Raw genomic sequence first — 19750 nt, 5'->3', positions numbered from 1 at the left:
AAGGAATTGGAATTGGTGCTATAAACTTGCTCTGTCCTTTTTCAGATTTTCCCAGTTTAGCCCCCCTGGTGACTCTTGACTTACAGATTCATATTCTCTCTCTGTATCTCTCTCTCTCTGTATCTCTCTCTCTCTATCTCTCTCTCTCTCTCTCTCTCTCTCTCTCTCTCTCTCTCTCTCTCTCTCTCTCTCTCTGTTTGGAATGTAGGATGCTCTTTGTTATGCAGCTCTTCTTCATCACATAGGGAATTCATAATTGCTTCCTAGAGAGGAAAGTCTCTCAGTCCTGGCATCAGTCTAACTTTAGTGGCTTTGTTGTTGGTTGTTGGTTTTGAATATTTTCTTTCTCTTTTCCTCAAACCCCAACAATGCAACATGCCTGGATCTTTTATGTACCTCTGTTCCCCAAAGCTCCTTTTTCTCTTTCTTTTAGTTTTTCAGTTTATCTTAGTTTCCACTTAATTGGCTTTAAGTTCACTGCCTTTTCTTCATGTTTGCTCTCTATCTGTTTAATTAGTTACCAATCTCCACTAAATGTTTCTGTCTCCATTCATTTCTGTTGGGTTTACTGTTCCTTCCAGGAGTAGGGACTCAATTACTCAAAGCCTTTGCTAATTCTTTTGTGTTGCTTGTTTGAGACAGGTTCTCACTAGGTATGCCAGAAGAGTATCATCCATATTTATGGCCTTCCTGTAACTGGATGGCAGAAATAATGACATTCTAAAAAGGCACTGTGGCTCTCAATCTAACTATCAGACTATTGAAACAATAAATCTCCTCCTAAGGGGAATTTCCCCCCAGGAATCTCATGCTGGGAGAAGGGAAATGTACAGGTCAGAAGGGGAACTCGTCTCCCTCAGAGAGATTCTACATGGTTCTAACAACTTGTCCTACCACCTTCAGAATGAGACTGAAACCCAGACACAGACCATACCTCTGCTGGGGCTACTTTGATGTGCTCACCTTCAAAGGTCTTCTTTAATCTCTCTTCAGAACCCTAAAGAAGAACTTAAGGGTCCTGGATCTGTTTGTCCCTCTTCCCAATGTGTCCACACTGAATACATCCCCTTTTCTGCTTCCCACTCTTAATTCAGTTCTTTAAATTGGTTTGTTAAGGACAGGTGGCTAACCCTGGCTTGGGACAGAGATTGTGACCCCAAATTCATTAGCATGCTTGCCTCAGCCTCCCAACTTCCAGATTACAGGTGTATGTCACTGCATCTGGTTCTCTGATAAATCTGACATCTCAAGGTTGGCATGATCTACCTACTCAGCAGCAGAAGAAATAATACACTATGGTCACCACTTGTGACTGCATCCATCTTGTTCAGTTTTGTCCTGTGGGACAATGGGAACATAGGTCTGATAACTTGATGATCTATTTTTTTTTCCTGTATAAATAAAGGGACTCTATTAGGGATGGCTCATCTCTTGTGAGCCATTCTGTAGAAATGTACCAAGGCTCTCAGTGATCCTTGTGGCTCTTTGAAATACCACAGAGCTTCTTAGGGATTGTCTGACTGACTGACAAACTAATATTTGATGGCTAAATAAATACAAGCAATGGAAAAGACTGAGATTTTTGTCTTTGAAAAGGTGAATATGACTGCTTCAAAGATAGAGCAGTCATGTTTGATTAGTCATTTAAGATTACCATAGTGACTGAAATTTTTCTAAAAATTAATACTGTAAATATTTGAAAAATTAGCAAATTAGTGTGGGGGATCCCTGCAGGCATCATAGCTGGCAGCAAAATGATATACAAAGAGGTGAGAAGGAAAACTCAGCTTACCCAACGTAGCCAGGCTGGATCAAACTTCAGAAGTCTGATGATAGTTAATTGCTGGCATATTTAAACACACTACAATTTATTTTTTAAAAAAGTTTCCTAGCACAATACAATCCCAAGAACTAAAGGAGGCAAAATTACAACTAAATTCAACTCAGAGTACATATGATTTCTTCCAACAAGATAGGTTCTAGAGATAGGCTATCTGTATTAGCTTAAGGGCCTAGGAAAGGCTCTGGAGTGGACTCAGTCATACAGATAGTATAGAGGTCATTTGGGCTCTTAACCATCTCTGATCCCTACTTTAAAATTTTAAAAGTCAATGACCATTTCTAACTTAATAGTTTTCGATTATATAAGGATATTATTTCATACAGTATTCTAAGCTTCATATTAGTAAAATACATAAAGAGCTATTTGACAAATTTAAGTCCAGACATGACATACTGGTATTTCTCTGGAGCCTCCAAGGCCCCATGTCATGCCTGGCTGTGCTTTGTAGATAGTTAGGAGAGGCATCCTTACAGTGTGCTTGGTGCACAGGTTTCTACTACCTTACGGCAGGTTGGCTACTTCCACAAGTCAAGTTGACACACAAAACCAGCCAGTGCATCCATTCACTACTAATTATGCATTAGAATCTTGGAATACTGTATAAAATAATATCTTTGTACTATATAAGATGATGCCTTTAATAGAAGACAGGCTCTTAAGAGCCTTCGTAAAGTAATTCCCTTGCCAGAGTCTGATCATTTACTAGACCAAGGGCAATTATACACTAAAAAACAAACAAAATCTATTAAATCAACAATAGTCATTGACCTTTAAATTTTTTAAAATAGGGCTTTTCAATTTAAAATTTTGGATTTTGAAAATTCGGGACAATTTTAATTATGAATTAAAGAAGACTTTTCTACAGGGTAACATAATATTTGGAAACACCACAGAAATAACCACAGAAAATCCTGAAGTAGAAATGTTTACATCCTGCTGATACTGTAAATGAAACAAAACTCTGAACAACATCAAAGCATGACACTTCCACGGAGCAAGAGCTTGTTGGAAAGCTTTAAATTTTACTGCATTCCATTCTGCAGATAATTGGATATAACAGATTCAAAACTTGTACCAAAAAAAATATATAGGTGAAAACATTAAAACAATCTAATTCTTATTTACTGCATTTTTGGCTTAACTCTTTTTGGCCTCCAAGGAACTTTGAGAAACACATATGTTTGCATTTCTGGGCCAGTGCATTAACCAGAAAAAAAATCTGAAAAACTCTCTTGATTCCAGTTTACTCCTGTTTCCTTTTTAAATCCATTCCAAGTCCATTGCTGTTTTTAATTTTTTTGTTATGTTATACAAATATCCAAGTTTTTAAAAATGAAAGTTTAGTAATTATGAATATAAAAGAGTCTGTGTGGTTTGGGTTTTCAGTACCTAAAAGGGTCTGAAGTTAGAAAAAAACTCAATTTTTTGATTTAAAAAAACAAATAAATTGTCTTATTTTGCTAATACTGTGAGCACATCACTGGGATGGATTTGTAATTTCACAAGGCAACCAACCCTTAAGTATACCTGATCTTAAACAAACTTTGTTTTTTGTCATTTTCTTTAGGTTTAACATTGACAGCATTTATAGGAGGCCAAAGCCTGTCCTTGTAAATGAATAAAACTTGTACTTAGCACGACTCTAAGCATAGTTCTGAGCACTCTGAAAAATTTGATCACTTATAAGGTGACTGACCATGAACTTGTGTGGTTTAATTATCTTTAAAGTTTGCGACAAATAAGTGACTTTGATAAGATTGGGATTTTATACTTTTATCCCTGTTAAGTTTGAGCCTTAAAATTTGTATTGAAGATTCCTTAGGATCAAAATAAAACTTTAAACCATGCATACAATTGCAAAGACAAAGAGCCTAGACATATATCTTTAAGTCAGATTTTGCTATCCTGAATAAGACCTTAGGAATTGATATAGTTTTTTCACTTATTGAAAGTAGATTCTTTTTTCATACACTATATCTTGATTACAGTTTCTCCTCTCTACTCCCCCAGACATTCCCCACCCTCCCCTCCAAACCAAAGCTACTCCATTTCTATCCCTTATTGGGGAAAAAAAGGCTTCTAAGAGATAACAATCAAAGAAAACAAAAATGGTATGTAATAAGATAAAACAATAACCATCACATCAAGGCTGGACAAGGCAACCCAACAGAAAGAGAAGAGTCCCAAGAGGAGGCACAAGAATTAAACACATTCATTCATACACTCAGGAGTCCCATAAAAATACTAAGCTGAAAGTTATAATATATATACACAGAGGCTCTAGTGCTAGCCCATGTAGGCTCGATTCCTACTGCTTCAGTCTTTATGAGTTTATAAAAGCTTTGCTCAGTTGATTCAGAGAGCCTTGTTCTCCTGGTATCTTCTATCTGCTCTGGCTCCTCTTCCAAGGGGGTTCTCTGAACTCTGAGGGGAAGAATTTGATGGAGACAGCCTACTTGACCTGTGTGTTCCAAGGTCTCTCTCTCTGTGTATAACGTTTGGTCTCTGTATTTGTTCCCATCTTCTGGAGGAGGAAGCTTCACTGATGATGGCTGAATAAGGCACTGTTCTATGAGAATAGCAGAGTATCATTAAAAATCATTTTATTGCTTTTTTTTTCAGAGCAGTAGTGTTTGCTTTTACCCTGCATCTCTGGGCTATCTAGTCTCTGGTACTTAGTCATCCAAACAGTGTTGTGTATGAGTTTCATCTCATGGAGTGAGCCTTAAAGAGTCAAGACATTTAGTTGTCTACACTCACAAGTCTTAGGCCACCATTACCTTAGCATCTCTTGCAGGCAGGACATATTGTAGATCAAAGATTTTGTGGGTGTGTTGCTGTCTTAGTTAAGATGTCATGACTATGGCAATTCTTATAAAGGAAAATATTTCATTGGGGCTGGATTACAATTCACTCCATTACTATCATGGCAGGGAGCATGGAGGCACTCAGGCAGACATGGTGTGGAAAAGTAGCTGAGAATTCTGTATCTGAATCAGCAAAGAGCAAGAAGAGATGTTAACACTAGGCCTGGCTTGAGTGTCTGAAGCATCAAAGCCCACCCTCTAGTGACATATTTTCTCCAACAAGGCCACACCTTCTCTAACGCCACTTCCTAATAGTGCCAATCCCTATGGACCTATGGGGTTCATTTTCATTCAAGCCACCACAGTTGGTGTCTATGTTTCTCTTTTGATAGCCTACAGAGTACCTTCCCGAACCAAAGGCACTAGAATGTAAGGGGGAAGGCTCCATGTAGGCTCTAGCTCTACTTCTCCATATTCAGTGAGTTGAGTTGTGTGGATGCTGTCTTCAGCAATGCTCTCCCACCACACACACACACACACACACACACACACACACACACACACACACACACACACAAATCAGGCTGTGAATGGCAACTCATTGTCTTGGCAAACAACCTGGTTTATTTTGGCCAACCAACCACAGGAGCTCTGTCATAAGCTCCTACCTAGCCCTGCTATTGCAGCACAAAAGCAGACATAGATGAACAAGCAGATGACTGTGTCTGTCCCAGTACACGTTTATGGACATTACAACTTGAGTAATTTTTATGAGACACAGATGTTTTCTTTGGGGGTTACAATTAACTAAAAATAAAAAGGCAAAGCTGAGATTATAAGTGACAAAAAAATAAAAGGTTCTGGATTGAACGTGGCCACTGGACCATCGTGTGCCAAACTCTGAATCAGGGGAAAGAATACTGTTTACTGTTAGAGAATTCCTCATATCCAAGATTTGTATATTGACATGTGATGTAGGCCACAAGTGTGGAATGTAGACTTTAGAGTACAGGGACATCAAGCTCTATTTTTCTGAATCTGTTCATCTAAAAAATATTTTAATTGAACAAGTGAATAAAATATAGTATGATGATACACACACAACATTTCCATGTCACTATTACTTTGTGTTTAGATCCATCTATTTCTTTTCTAGTAATTAGTAAAATATATTCTAGGTAGTTGTGAGCTACAGGCTCCTCACTGTTTTTAGAACAATAGAACTTACTTTTGTCTATACGTGAACACTTATTATCTAATCTCCAATTATTCCTTTGCCCCCTATGCATCAGAACCCCTAGTAATCAATGTTCTTAAATCCCTATTGGCTTTTCTAAAACAAAAACAAAAACAACCCACATTTGAAGATGGGAGTGGGCTGTGGAACTTTTCTTTCTCCTGAGTAATTTCACTTAGAATAATGTCTTTCATTTGGGTCCATCCATTCAGTAAACTAATGAAATATCATTCTTTTTTGTGGTTGAATAACACTCCACTGGGCTCAAGCAGTCTATTTTTTTAACCTTACAGCTAATGGCAAGGCTGAACTTTCTAAGTTGATGGATGCAGTGAGAACTCTCACAGGTAATAAATTAATATAAATAAAGAGTATACATTATATTCAGTTTGTCTTACCAGTTTACCTTTTGTTTGGTAACCTTTTTTGTTTGTTTTTGTTTTTGTTTTTAGAGACAGGGTTTCTCTGTATAGACCGGGCTGTCCTGGAACTCACTCTGTAGACCAGGCTGGCCTCGAACTCGGAAATCCACCTGCCTCTGCCTCCCAAGTGCTGGGATTAAAGGCGTGCACCACCACAGCCCAGCATTTGGTAACCTTTTAATCTTATGTTCTAGAACTACGTTTCTATAATTGTTGGTTTTATAATAAATTTTAGTTTTGTGTAGTGGTAGAAAGTTGTTCGATATTCATATATGACATAAAATAGTCATATATGGAGGGAAAGGCACATTCTGGATTAAATCACTGAATGAGAGTAAAATCTGATAAAGATGTAGGTGATTTTATTATTTAAAGATGCTCAGAAACGTGACATGATAACATGTTTACGTGGATAATAAAGTCCCAGTTCACTAGGAAATTATATGAGCCTCTTTTTTTTTTTCTTGTGTGTTGATAGTCTACACCAGGTTAACTGTGTTGGCTTACTTTTATTAATATAAAATGAGGCATTTCATGAGCATTACGCAGAAATATCTATTCAGAAATCCAATTGTGTGTGTGTCTATGTAAGACTCTTTATCAAGCACTAAAATTAATATGGAATAGGTTGAGATGTGATGGGTTTCATAAGTATTTTAAAAGTAAGCAGTATTTAAACTATTTCACGTTGTGTTTTGAAGGGGAAGAGACTGATGTCAATGACGTTAAAAATGTTCTGGAAGAAATGGGAATCAACCTCACAGAAAAAGAATTGTTGAAGCTGTTTAAAAAATTGCCAGTTGATGGTGAGAATTTCAAATATTAGCATTATGTCTTTAAAAGAACATAGTGCTATAGAGAGTTCAGGCCAACCATGGTTATATAGTTAGATCCTGTCCAAAACAAGAAAGTGGGGAAGGAGAGTTTAGTGATGTGTGTGAGAGAGAGAGGAGAGGTGGAGGGGGTGGAACTATTCAGCTTGCTTTCTAAGCTCAGAGATCCTCTTCCTCAGTGCTTCCCCTCTCCCCGCCCCCGTGGGTTCCAGGGAACAAACTCAGATCTGAGCCATCTCTCTAGTCACTGTTGGTAGTAAGCTTTAAAATCACCTTCATTTGACTGTGGAAGAAAGAACATATATCTCGAGATCCTTTGCACAGACCTGTGCCGCAGTGTGATCAGAGAGACTAAACATTAAATTATGATTAAGAAACAGATTTGGACAAGTGTATAATAGAGGCAAAATAGATTAATCACAAGGGCATGAAGATGAAAGCAAGCAACTTAGCCAGAACTGACTGCTACTATTGCTCATGGCAGTGGGGATTGCGGGGAGAGTGTACTAAAAATTCTTGGCTTCTTGATTGGATGGATCACTTTTGATTGACCTTATGTATGTACATAATCAAATAAGTCTTTTTCAAATGATAGCATTCATATTTTCCCTGACATGACTTGACGTGTCCATTTCTTACAGAAGACGGAAAGGTCTATAAAAATAGGTTGGTGAGCAGCCTGACGTCTCTTAAAGGTGAGTGAGAGCCTTGATGAGGTGCAGATAGACCTGAACTCTGCTTCTTAGTTACTATGTCCTGGATGCTGGGTTACTGTACTCAGACATCTCTTGTGGGTTATTTGCCATTTGCTCTCTTTGCTTTCGCTCTGCCTTAGACAGATACAGCAAATTCTGGTAAGTGTGTTACTTAGGGCAAAAGCAAATGAAGTAGACTTCATTTGGAGTGTTAACAAGGGAAATAATAAAGATTGGTTTATGTGGGGCATTTGGCCATTAAATAGAAACAATCTGAAGTTTCAGAAAACAAAAGGTAAATTGACAAAAACAAAGGAAAAAAATAACAGAACCTGTCAACTCCACTGCTGAACTGACAATCGGTGCATGTGACCTAATCCTTTTGGAGTCCATGCTGGGTAGATGCTTGAGGCCAGCTTCACATGGAAAGGTTTCTATTATTAAGTCCACTAGGATTCTCTTTATTAGTGTTACTGTTTGTTGAGCTGTGGATCTTGGTCCTTCCCCTGAAAAAATAACAATGCATAAAATGTAATAATTTTTAAACATTTGGTTCCTTCAATTTTGCTCACATGTCCCTGTCTTTCACAAGGAGGGACAATTAGTGCCACCAAAGTAGATTCTCTTCTGGAAAGCATGGGTGTGAAACTTAAAGAAGAGGAATTTAAAGACTTGATTCAGAATCTGCAGATGGATGGTAAGCCTGTAACCTCACTCAGCTTCTCTGAAGCAGAGGGGTTTCCCTATCAATACAGTCAGCCTTCCACTCATCAGTCCACCCTTCTGTGGCATGGTACAATGCTCTTCCCATGCAGTTAAACAGGGGGAGAGCTGTAAGACTACTAGCTATACATATATTGCATGTGTGTTATGTCTAAGCACTGAGTGTGTGCAGTGTCCACCCTGGATGCTTCATAGAGAACTGATAAGAGGGTAGGGTGGGGACAGAGAACAGTTAGAACATGCTACAGTAATCCAGAGGAAGGACAGGGAAACCAGCTTAGAGACAGGCACTTCGAAAGGAAAGCCACAGTCTGAAGGCAGAGCCAATTGTAATAATTTGAGTATTGGATATCAGTCTGGTTCTCTACACCGCATCTGAAGTTACCCTGTTAATGTACATAATCACAAATCACAACATGAAACACATGTACTCAAAATACCCTTCAAAGCACCCTTGTTTCTCCCAGGGTTAAAGGCAGAGTTCTTATTATGACCCAGAAGGTATTATATGATTTGTTTAGTCTTCTGAAATCTTCTGCTAGCTTCTCATACCTCTTGGATAAAATAGTTTAGCCCTTTCTAAAGACACTTGTCCTTAGACACATGAGCCAGCATGCTGCCTTTGCAAGCCTTTCACTCACTCTGAAATATTCATCTCTCAGACATCCAAACATCCCACTCCCTCATGTTTAGGACTTTTCAAATGTCACCTTTATAAGACCTCCCTCTCATACCTTCTCTTTAAACTTCAATAGCAGCACGTGGCATCATTCTCTGCCATTTCTCATATTTACTGTCATTTGCCACCACCTAATATCTCATTTAAGCTTTCATTCCATGTATTGCTACGTGCTCATTATTTAAGAAACAATGCTAAGCACAGAGCAAATACTCACTACCTGGTGCATTTCATTGAATTTAGTAGGCCTCTAGAGTACGCGGCCTCTACAGTACGCAGTTGATTGTTAAGTAATGTAATTAGCTACATTATTCTAAAAACTGTTTATGTAAGCATTTACTAGTAAATTCAATTGAATTATAATGACAACGTTAACAATTGTTTATATTTATATATTATGTGTATTAGACAATCTCCTTAAATCAGTTGACCCACCAGCATGTGATATGATCCAGTTTTAGATTTTGCTTCAACCATAAATTAAAGAAAAGGGTATACTCTACAGTTTCCAGGCAAGAAAATTAATTCCAAGGGAAGATTTGAAATTCAGTTTCTGTGAGTGTGTGTCTCTGTGTGTGTGTGTGTGTGTGTGTGTGTGTCTGTGTGTCTGTGTGTGTGTGCGTGTGCACCTACAATAACTCAAAAGAGAAAATGCAGTGTAACATAATTGTTATAGGAATTTTAGCATGTAAGACAACATTGCCCCTCTCAACCTTGAAAAAATGTTAAGTAAAATTGTAAAGATGATTCTAGAACAAGTCTTAGAAGGTGCTTTCTTTTGTATTTTATATCAAAATTTTAATCTGCATTAATTATTTCTTTCTGTATTATTTTGTAGCTGATGGAAATGTCCCCCTTAAAACAATAATGGATGAAGTAAAAAACTTTTCTGGTGAGTAAACACTCACCATGAAACCACCATCCTTGATCTTTAGACTACTTAAATTATCTAGCTGCCTAGTCGATGACTTTAAAGATATGTAGGGTTTTATGACTATTGGGATGGTAGTCACTGCAGTTGGACATTACACGATTCAGGTTTTTAAAATACACCAGTGGATTATGTGTTCATAGCATATTGCTTCACTATGTAACTTGTTTCCTAAAAAAAAAAAAAAAATACCAATTGCTATAGAGTGCTGTTTATTCACAATTGAAGTGTAGGAAGAGTAAATATATAAAACCATCACCCTTGTTACTACGACTATTTACACTTAATCACATCAACCAGATCAAAGCCTGTAAAGGTAATGAATGGTTTTTTTTCTAATGTAAGATCAGCTTTTAATAAACAGTAATTATTAGGAAAAACTTTAAAAGATTACTAGTGATATTCTTGGCACTGTAATTTCTGGCATCATCAAAAGGAATCAACTTTTTTTTTCATTTTGAGCCTTTAAAATTTTTATTGGATATTTTATTTATTCATAGTACAGATGTCATCCCCTTTCCCTATTTCCCCTCCCTATAATCCCCTATCCTATACCCCCTCTTCCTTTATACTTTTGTACCATTTTGATTACATGCATGTATTAAGGTCAGTTCTAGGTTGAGGATCTAGCAATATAATAGATGCAAATAGTCGAGGAACAAACAATACAATAAACACAAATAGTCAAAGAACAAGCAAGGCATTAAACCCAATTATGAGAACACTCCTGTGATCACTGTTTCTAAAGGCTTATCAGGATGACCAAAATATCTGAGCCTACTTCTCTGTCCTAGCCCACGGTCATTTTTATGTCTGAAGCCTACTTTCTTGTTCTAGCCTAAAATTTAAATTCCTGTCTGAAATTACTTCTTTGTTCTAGCCTGATATTTAGATTCCTGCCTGAGATTACTTCTTTGTTACAGCCTAAGATTTAGATTCCTACCTGAAAATACTTCTTTGTTCTAGCCTAATGTCAGATTCCTGCCTGAAGCCTAGCCTACTTCCTTGTCCTTGGCTGAAGTCAGCTTCTTGCCAAGCAGCCCCAAAGGCTCTTCATATCTTTCCCTTTTTTATTTCGTTAACAAGACTGAGCCTGTCTTAGGTTATTCTGACAAGAATGCCTTCCTTACCTATCGTGGAATATGCATTATCAAAAGCAATGCATTTCTGTCTTACTTTGGTAAGGCTCTGTGTAGAATCTTACCCATCCTTGGCTTGCCAGTCTGTTAATTTAATAACTCTATCTCGGGGTCCATTTTCAGGTTTAAGCCATGTACTTAGGCTGCCAACATGTTGATGTTGTTAAAGATAAGCTTTAACACAATGGGCAGGAATAAAAGTATTCCCAGGACAAGAAGGGCTAGCCTGATCAAGCTATATATGCCATTCCTGAGGTTTGACCAAAATGGAAATACTGACCTCAGGCCATGGATAATTTTATCAGCATTATCTACAGCACCAAAGCTCAATAGAGCAGCATTCTTTAAATTTATAATCTCACTATGCAAAGTTAACACACCCAGAGAGGTGTTAGTATTATGCCAAATATCCTACAGGTGTTTTAAACTTTCTTCTAATTATAATGACAATCATTGTGAATTTCAAAATTAACACTACTCCCATGATATTTGTCATGACACTTGGGATGGCTCCTAATTCTTGAACCCTGAACCTCCTTCAGATAATTTGAATGGGTTATAGAGCACCATCCATTGTTCCAGATACCTATATATATTCTTCTGTATACTTAATACATTAGTAACATTTTTTTTGCTAGATGGTTAACAAAAATAGTTGTCTTAACTCTTTGTGTCAGTGCTATTGCAGAAGCAGTGGTGCCAGCAATTAATGGAATTAAAGCTGTTATACCAGCAATAATCAAGCCCGCTACCCTCTTTCTTCTGCTTAAAGCCTAACTCACTTCTAGCACTTTCAAGCTTTTTTTTCAGTGAGTCAAGATTTTCTAGTACTCAGGGCAATAATACAGAAGCTGGTTGATAGACCCCTGTAACAGACATGCCAGGTTTCAATACACTAACACAATTGGAAATTATACAGTCAATGCAACTTACAATAAATACTGTAGAAGAGACAAAACCAATTTTAGCTTGACAATTAAAAGAGCCTTAAAACATTCACGAGCCCTTGTTTGAAATCCAGATCCTGTCCCAACTTTATCTCTTCCTATCGTAACATCATAGTGAGCTACAGCTAACTTCCAAATATGTCTCTGACAAAGTCAAGATCCAGTCTTCCAAAAGTAGACTGTTATTTCTCATATTGGATTGATTTCTAGACCAGTACATGATTGAGTCCTAATAGCTGGTCACCTTTAAGAAGAATACAAGAGACATTATAATTTCTCTTTTTGATTCTCTATCCCACAAGGTCTAAAAACTCGAGGTAAGGCAGCTTGTCCCATCTGGGATATAGTCAAGCAAAGGTGGGTCAGGAACATATGTCCAATACAGCTCCCCAGTCACCCTTGTCAGGGCACTCAACAAGCTCACAGGTCGGCATCATTCTTTGTCTCAGCAACAGTATGTCTCACCAATTTTTTTAAAGTTCCCCCCTCCTCCTATTCATCTGAGGGTGTGCTCCCACCATCCACCCATTCCCCTGCTTTCGAATTCCCCAACACTAAGGAATCCAAACTTTCAGGCACTAAGGCCCTCCACTTCCACTGATGCCTGACAAGGCCACCCTCAACTACCTATACAGGTGGAGCCATGAGTCCCTCCCTTTGTGTTCTCAGGCTGCACATTTAGACCCTGGGAGCTCTGGTTGAGTATCTTGATAGTCCTTCTAAGAAGGACCAAAGCACCCACACTTTGGTCTTCCTTCTTCTTGAGCTTCATGTGGTCTATGCACTGTACTTTAGGTATTGTGAGCTTTTGGCTAATATCCACTTACCAGAGAGTATATACCATGTGTGCTCTTTTGTGATGGGTTACCTCACTCAGGATGATATTTCCAGTTCCATTCATTTGCCTAAGAATTTCACGAACTCATTGTTTTTAATAGCTGAGTAGTACTCCATTGTGTAAATGTAGAGGTAGTGAATGTTTAAATCACTCGTCTATGGTGCTCTGGTCACTAGACACTTAGGCATCTCGGATTCAGTATGCCTTGACTTTGGACTTAAGAGAACATCAATAAGTTGAACTATTTTAACAATCTCCATCAGGATTCATTCTTTCTTCCTTCTCTACTTCTGTTTCTTCTCCCACTTCTCTTCTTGCTCCCTCTTCTCATTCTCTCTCCCCTTTTCCATTTCCAGAAAAAGAGACAATATCATTCTTCCCTTGCTTAGTCTCAAATTGTAGGTGACTCATTAGATTGGCACAAGAATAGCATCATTTGTAATCATTGAGTCCTTAAATTATCAACTAATTCTCTTTCTCCTTTCTTTTTTTTTTTTTTTAAGGAAACAAGGTTGAAGCAAAAGATCTACAAAATTACCTCAAAAACATGGGGATTGAGCTAACAGAAGCAGAATGTTCAGAGCTCAAGAAAACCCTGCCTACTGATGGTGAGCCATGCTATTGCCTCTTTAGCCTCACAAAGAGCTTCATTTATAGTTATTTATAAACATTTATAAGAACTTTCTGTAATGTTAATAATTTTATGACACTAATAATTCTAGAACTCCATCGTCTTCATTAGGGTTTTACTGCTGTCAACAGGCATCATGACCAAGGCAACACTTATAAGGACAGCATTTAATTGGGGCTGGCTTACAGGTTCAAAGGTTCAATCTATTTTTTTTGTATTCTTTTTTATTGGATATTTTATTTATTTACATTTCAAATGTTATACCCTTTCCCATTTTCCCTCCCAAAACCCCCATTCCATACTCCTTCCTCTGCTTCAATGAGTGTGCTCCCTCACTCACCCACTCCCACCTCCCCACCTTGGCATTCCCCTACACTGGGGCATCTAGCCTTCACAGGACCAAGGGCCTCTCCTCCCATTGATGCCCAACAAGGCCATCCTGTGCAACATATGCTGCTGGAGCCATGAGTTGCTCCATGTATACTCCTTGGTTGGTGGTTTAGTCCTTGAGAACTCGAGGCGGGGGGGGGGAGGGGAGGGGCGGAGGATCTGGTTGGTTGATATTATTGTTCTTCCTATGGGCTTGCAAACCCCTTCAGCTTCTTCTGTCCTTTCTCTAACTCCTCTATTGGGGACCCCTTTGATGATTCTGTGCTCAGTCTGATGATTGGCTATGAGCATCTGCCTCTGTATTTGTCAGGCTCTAACAGAGCCTCTCAGGAGACAGCTATATTAGGCTCCTGTCAGCATGCATTTTTTGATATCCACAATAGTGTCTGGGTTTGGTGACTGTATATGGGATGGATCAGTAGGGTAGTCTCTGGATGGCCTTTCCTTCAGTCTCTGCTTCACATTTTGCCTTCATATTTCTTCCCATGAGTATATTGTTCCCCCTTTTAAGAAGGACTGAAGTATCCACACTTTGGTCTTCATTATTCTTGAGCTTCATGTGATCTGTGAATTGTATCTTGAGTATTCTGAGTTTTGGGACTAATAACCACTTATCAGTGAGTACATAACATGCGTGTTCTTTTGTGACTGGGTTACCTCACTCAAAATGATATTTTCTAGTTCCATCTATTTGCCTAAGAATTTCATGAAGTCATTGTTTTTGATAGCTGAGTAGTACTTCATTGTGTAAATATACCATATTTTCTGTATCCATTCCTCTGTTGAAGGACATCTGGGTTCTTTCCAGCTTCTGGCTATTATAAATAAGGCTGCTATGAATATAGTGAAACATGTGTCCTTGTTATATGTTGGAGCATCTTTGGGTATATGCCCAGGAGTAGTATAGCTGGGTCCTCAGGTAATACTGTGTCCAAATTTCTGAGGAACTGCTAGACTGATTTCCAGAGTGGTTGTACCAGCTTACAATCCCACCAGTAATGGAGGAATGTTCCTCTTTTTCCACATCCTCACCAGCATCTGCTGTCACCTGGGTTTTTGATCTTAGCTATTCTGACTGGTGTGAGGTGGAATCTCAGGGTTGTTTTGATTTGCATTTATCTGATGATTAAAGATGTTGAACATTACTTTAGGTGCTTCTCAGCCATTCTATACTCCTCGAGAATTCTTTGTTTAGCTCTGTACCCCATGTTTTAATAAGATTGTTTGGTTCTCTGGAGTTTAGTTTCTTGAGTTTTTTGTACATGTTGGATAGTAGCCCTCTTTCAGATGTAGGATTGGTAAAGATCTTTTGCCAATCTGTTGGTTGCCATTTTGTCCTACTGACAGTGCCTTTTGCCTTATGAGGTTCCATTGGTCAATTCTTAATCTTAGAACATAAGCTATTGGTGCTCTGTTCAGGAACCTGTGCCCATGTGTTCGAGGCTCTTCCCCACCTTCTCTTCTATGAGTTTCAGTGCATCTAGTTTTGTATTCAGGTATTTTGATCCACTGGAGTTCTCTGGTGGACTTGAGCTTTGTACAAGGAGATAAGAATGGATCAATTTGCATTCTTCTACATGTGGGCTGACAATTGAACCAGCACCATTTATTGAAAATGCTGTCTTTTTCCACTGGATGGTTTTAGCTCCCTCATCAAAGATGAAGTGACCATAGCTGTGTGGGTTCATTTATGAGTCTTCAAGTCTATTACATTGATCTACCTACCTATCTCTGTACCAATACCATGTAGTTTTTTTTATCACTATTGCTCTGTAATATACCTTGAGGTCAGGGATGGTGATTCCCCCAGAAGTTCTTTTATTATTGAGAATAGTTTTATCTGTCCTGGGTTTTTTGCTATTCCAAATGAATTTGCAAATTGCGCTTTCTAACTCTATGAAGAATTGAGTTGGAGTTTTGATGAGGATTGCATTGAATCTGTAGATTGCTTTCAGCAAAATGACCATTTTTACTGTATTAATCCTGCCCATCCATGCGCATGGGTGATCTTTCCACCTTCTGAAATCTTTGATTTTTTCTTCAGAGACTTGAAGTTCTTGTCATGCAGATCTTTCACTTGCTTAGTTAGAGTCATATCATGGTATTTTATATTATTTGTGACTATTGTTAAGGGTGTCATTTCCCTAATTTCTTTCTCAGCCTGTTTATCCTTTAAGTAGAGAAAGGCTACTGATTTGTTCGAGTTATTTTTATTTCAGTTTTTTTTTTCCAGGACGGATAGTTCTTTTTTTTTTTTTCTATCTTCCATTTTCCCTCTTCCTTGGCCTCACTTTTTCTGCCCCCGCTCTCTCAGGGCCTTGAGTTAATTTTATATTCAGCCACTTTGCTGAAGTTATTTATCAGGTTTAGGAGTTCTCTGGTGGAATTCTTAGGGTCACATAAATATACTACCATATCATCTGTAAATAGTAATATTTTTACTTCTTTCCGATTTGTATCCCTTCGACCTCTTTTTGTTGTCTAATTACTCTGGCTAGGACTTCTGAGTAGTATATTGAATAGGTAAGGTGAGGGTGGGCAGCCTTGTCTATTTTACTTTAGTCTATTTAGTTCCTTATTTTAGTGGGATTGCTACAAGTTTCTCTCCATTTAGTTTGATGCTGACTACTGGTTTGCTGTATATTGCTTTTACTATTGTTTATGTATGGGCCTTGAATTCCTGATCTTTCTAAGACTTTTACCATGAAGGAATGTTGAATTTTGTCAAATGCTTTCTCAGCATTTAATGAGATGATCATGTAGTTTTTTTTTTCTTTGAGTTTGTTTATATAGTGGATTACATTGATGATTTCTGTATATTGAACTATCCCTGAATTCCTGGGATGAAACCTACTTGATCATAATGGATGATCCTTTTGATGTGTTCTTGGATTCGGTTTGTGAGAATATTTATTGAATATTTTTGCATTGATATTTATAAAAAAATTGGTCTGAAGTTCTTTTTCTTTGTTGGGTCTTTGTGTGGTTTAGATATAAATATAATTATGGCTTCATAGAATGAATTAGGTAGTGTTCCTTCTGTTTCTATTTTGTGGAATAGTTTGAAGAGAATTGGTATTAGGTCTTCTTGAAGGTCTGATAGAATTCTGCACTAAACCCATCTGATCCTGGGCTTTCTTTGGTTGGGAGACTTTTAATGACTGTTTTTATTTCTTTAGGGGTTGTGGGACTGTTTAGATGGTTTATCTGATACTGATTAACTTTGGTACCTGGCATCTGTCTAGAAAATTGTCCATTTCGTCCAGATTTTTCAGTTTTGTTGAGTATAGGCTTTTATAGTAGTATCTGATGATTTTTTTTTAATTTCCTCAGTTTCTGTTGTTATGTCTCCCTTTTCATTTCTGATTTTATTAATTTGGATGCTGTCTCTGTGCTCTCTGGTTAGTCTGGCTAAGGGTTTATTTATCTTGTTGATTTTCTCAAAGAACTAACTCCAGGATTTATTGATTCTTTGTATAGTTCTTTTTGTTTCTACTTGGTTGATTTTAGCCCTGAATTTGATTATTTCATGCTGTCTACTCCTCTTGGGTGTATTTGCTTCTTTTGGTTCTAGAGCTTTCAGGTGTGCTGTCAAGCTGCTAGCATATGCTTCCTCTTTTTGGAGGCACTCAGAGCTACGAATTTTCCTCTTAGAACTGCTTTCCTTGTGTCCCATAAGTTTGGGTATGTTGTGCCTTCGTTTTAATTAAATTCTAAAAAGTCTTTAATTTCTTTCTTTATTACTTCCTTGACCAACTTATCATTGAGTTGAGCATTGTTCAGCTTCCATGTGTATGTGGGCTTTCTGTTGTTTTTGTTGTTATTGAAGACCATTCTTAGTCCATGGTGATCTGATAGGATGCATGAGATTATTTCAGTCTTCTTATATCTGTTGAGGCCTGTTTTATGACCAATTATATGATCAGTTTTAGAGATGGTACCATGAGGTGCTGAGAAGAAGGTATATTCTTTTGTTTTAGGATGAAATGTTCTATAGGTGTCTGTTAAATCCATTTAGTTCATAACTTCTGTTATTTTCACTGTGTCTCTGTTTAGTTACTGTTTCCATGATCTGTCCATTGCTAAGAGTGGGTTGTTGAAGTCTCTCACTATTATTGTATGAGGTGCAATGTGTTCTTTGAGCTTACGTTTTTTTTTTTTTTTTTATGAATGTGAGTGCCCTTACATTTGGAGCATAGATGTTAAGAATTGACAGTTCATCTTGGTAGATTTTTTCTTTTGATAAGTATGAAGTGTCCTTATCTTTTTTGATGACTTTTGGTTGAAAGTTGATATTATTCGATATTAGAATGGCTACTCCAGCTTGTTTCTTGGGACCATTTGCTTAAATTTTTTTCTGCCTTTTACTGTGAGGTAGTGTCTGTCTTTGTCACTGAGGTGCATTTCCTGTATGCAGCAAAATGCTGGGTCCTGTTTATGTATCCAGTCTGTTAGTCTATGTTTTTTAATTGAGGAATTTAGTCCATTGATATTAAGAGATATAAAGGAAAATTGTTAGAAGTGGAATTATGTTTATGTAGCTATCTTATTTTGGGTTCGTTGAAAGATTACTTTCTTGCTTTTTCTAAGTTTCCCTCCTTGTGTTGGAGTTTTCCATCTGTTATTCTTTGTATGGCTGGATTTGTGGAAAGATATTGTGTAAATTTGTTTTTGTCATGGAATATCTTGGTTTCTCTATCTATGTTAATTGAGAGTTTTGCTGGGTATAGTAGTCTAGGCTGGCATTTGTGTTCTCTTAAGTCTGTATGACATCTGCCCAGGATCTTCTGGCTTTTATAGTTTCTGGTAAGAAGTCTGGTGTAACTCTGATAGGTTGCCTTTATATGTTACTTGACCTTTTCCCCTTACTGCTTTTAATATTTTTTGTGTATTTGGTAATTTGATTATTATGTGACAGAAGGAATTTCTTTTCTGGTCCAGTTTATTTGGAATTCTGTAGGCTTCTTGTATGTCCATGGACATCTCTTTAGGTTAGGGACGTTTTCTTCTATAATTTTGTTGAAGACATTTACTATTCCTTTAAGTTGAGAATCTTCACTCTCTTCTAACTTATTATCCTTAGGTTTGGTCTTCTTATTGTGTCCTGGATTTCCTGGATGTTTTGGGTTAGGAACTTTTTGCATTTTGCATTTTCTTTGACAGTTGTGCCAATGTTTTCTATGGTATCTTCTGCACCTGAGATTCTCTCTTCTATCTCTTGTATTCTGATGGTGATGCTTGCATCTATGATCCTGATCTCTTTCCTAGGTTTTCTATCTCCAGGGTTGTCTCCTTTGTGATTTCTTTATTGTTTCTATTTCCATTTTTATATCCTGGATGGTTTTGTTTAATTCCTTCACCTGTTTGGCTGTGTTTTCCTATAATTCTTTAAGGGGCTTTTATATTTCCTCTTTAAGGGCTTCTACCTGTTTACCTAAGTTCTCTTGGATTTCTTTAAGGGAATTATTTATGTCCTTCTTAAAGTCCTCTATCATCATCATGAGATGTGATCTTAAATCTGAATCTTGCTTTTCTGGTGTGTTGGGGTATCCAGGACTTGCTGTAGTGGGAGAAATTGGTTCTGATGATGCCAAGTAGCCTTGGTTTCTGTTGCTTAGGTTCTTATGCTTGCCTC

At 37.6% G+C, this 19750-nt stretch overlaps 1 protein-coding gene across 1 annotated transcript in view; it reads left to right on the top strand.

Annotated features, from left to right (window-relative positions):
* Efcab3 (EF-hand calcium binding domain 3) overlaps positions 1-19750 on the top strand; it is a 428239-nt gene that overhangs the window by 211772 nt on the left and 196717 nt on the right. The window contains 6 exon segments of the mRNA XM_076935627.1: positions 6181-6234; positions 7011-7115; positions 7784-7837; positions 8430-8534; positions 10078-10131; positions 13598-13702. Coding sequence (XP_076791742.1) covers positions 6181-6234; positions 7011-7115; positions 7784-7837; positions 8430-8534; positions 10078-10131; positions 13598-13702 — 477 coding nt within the window.

This window comes from Arvicanthis niloticus, chromosome 6, assembly GCF_011762505.2.
Source record: "Arvicanthis niloticus isolate mArvNil1 chromosome 6, mArvNil1.pat.X, whole genome shotgun sequence".
NCBI classification, from domain to species: domain Eukaryota; kingdom Metazoa; phylum Chordata; class Mammalia; order Rodentia; family Muridae; genus Arvicanthis; species Arvicanthis niloticus.
Note: the sequence above shows the minus strand (reverse complement) of the source record. Positions and strands in the feature narration are given on the sequence as shown.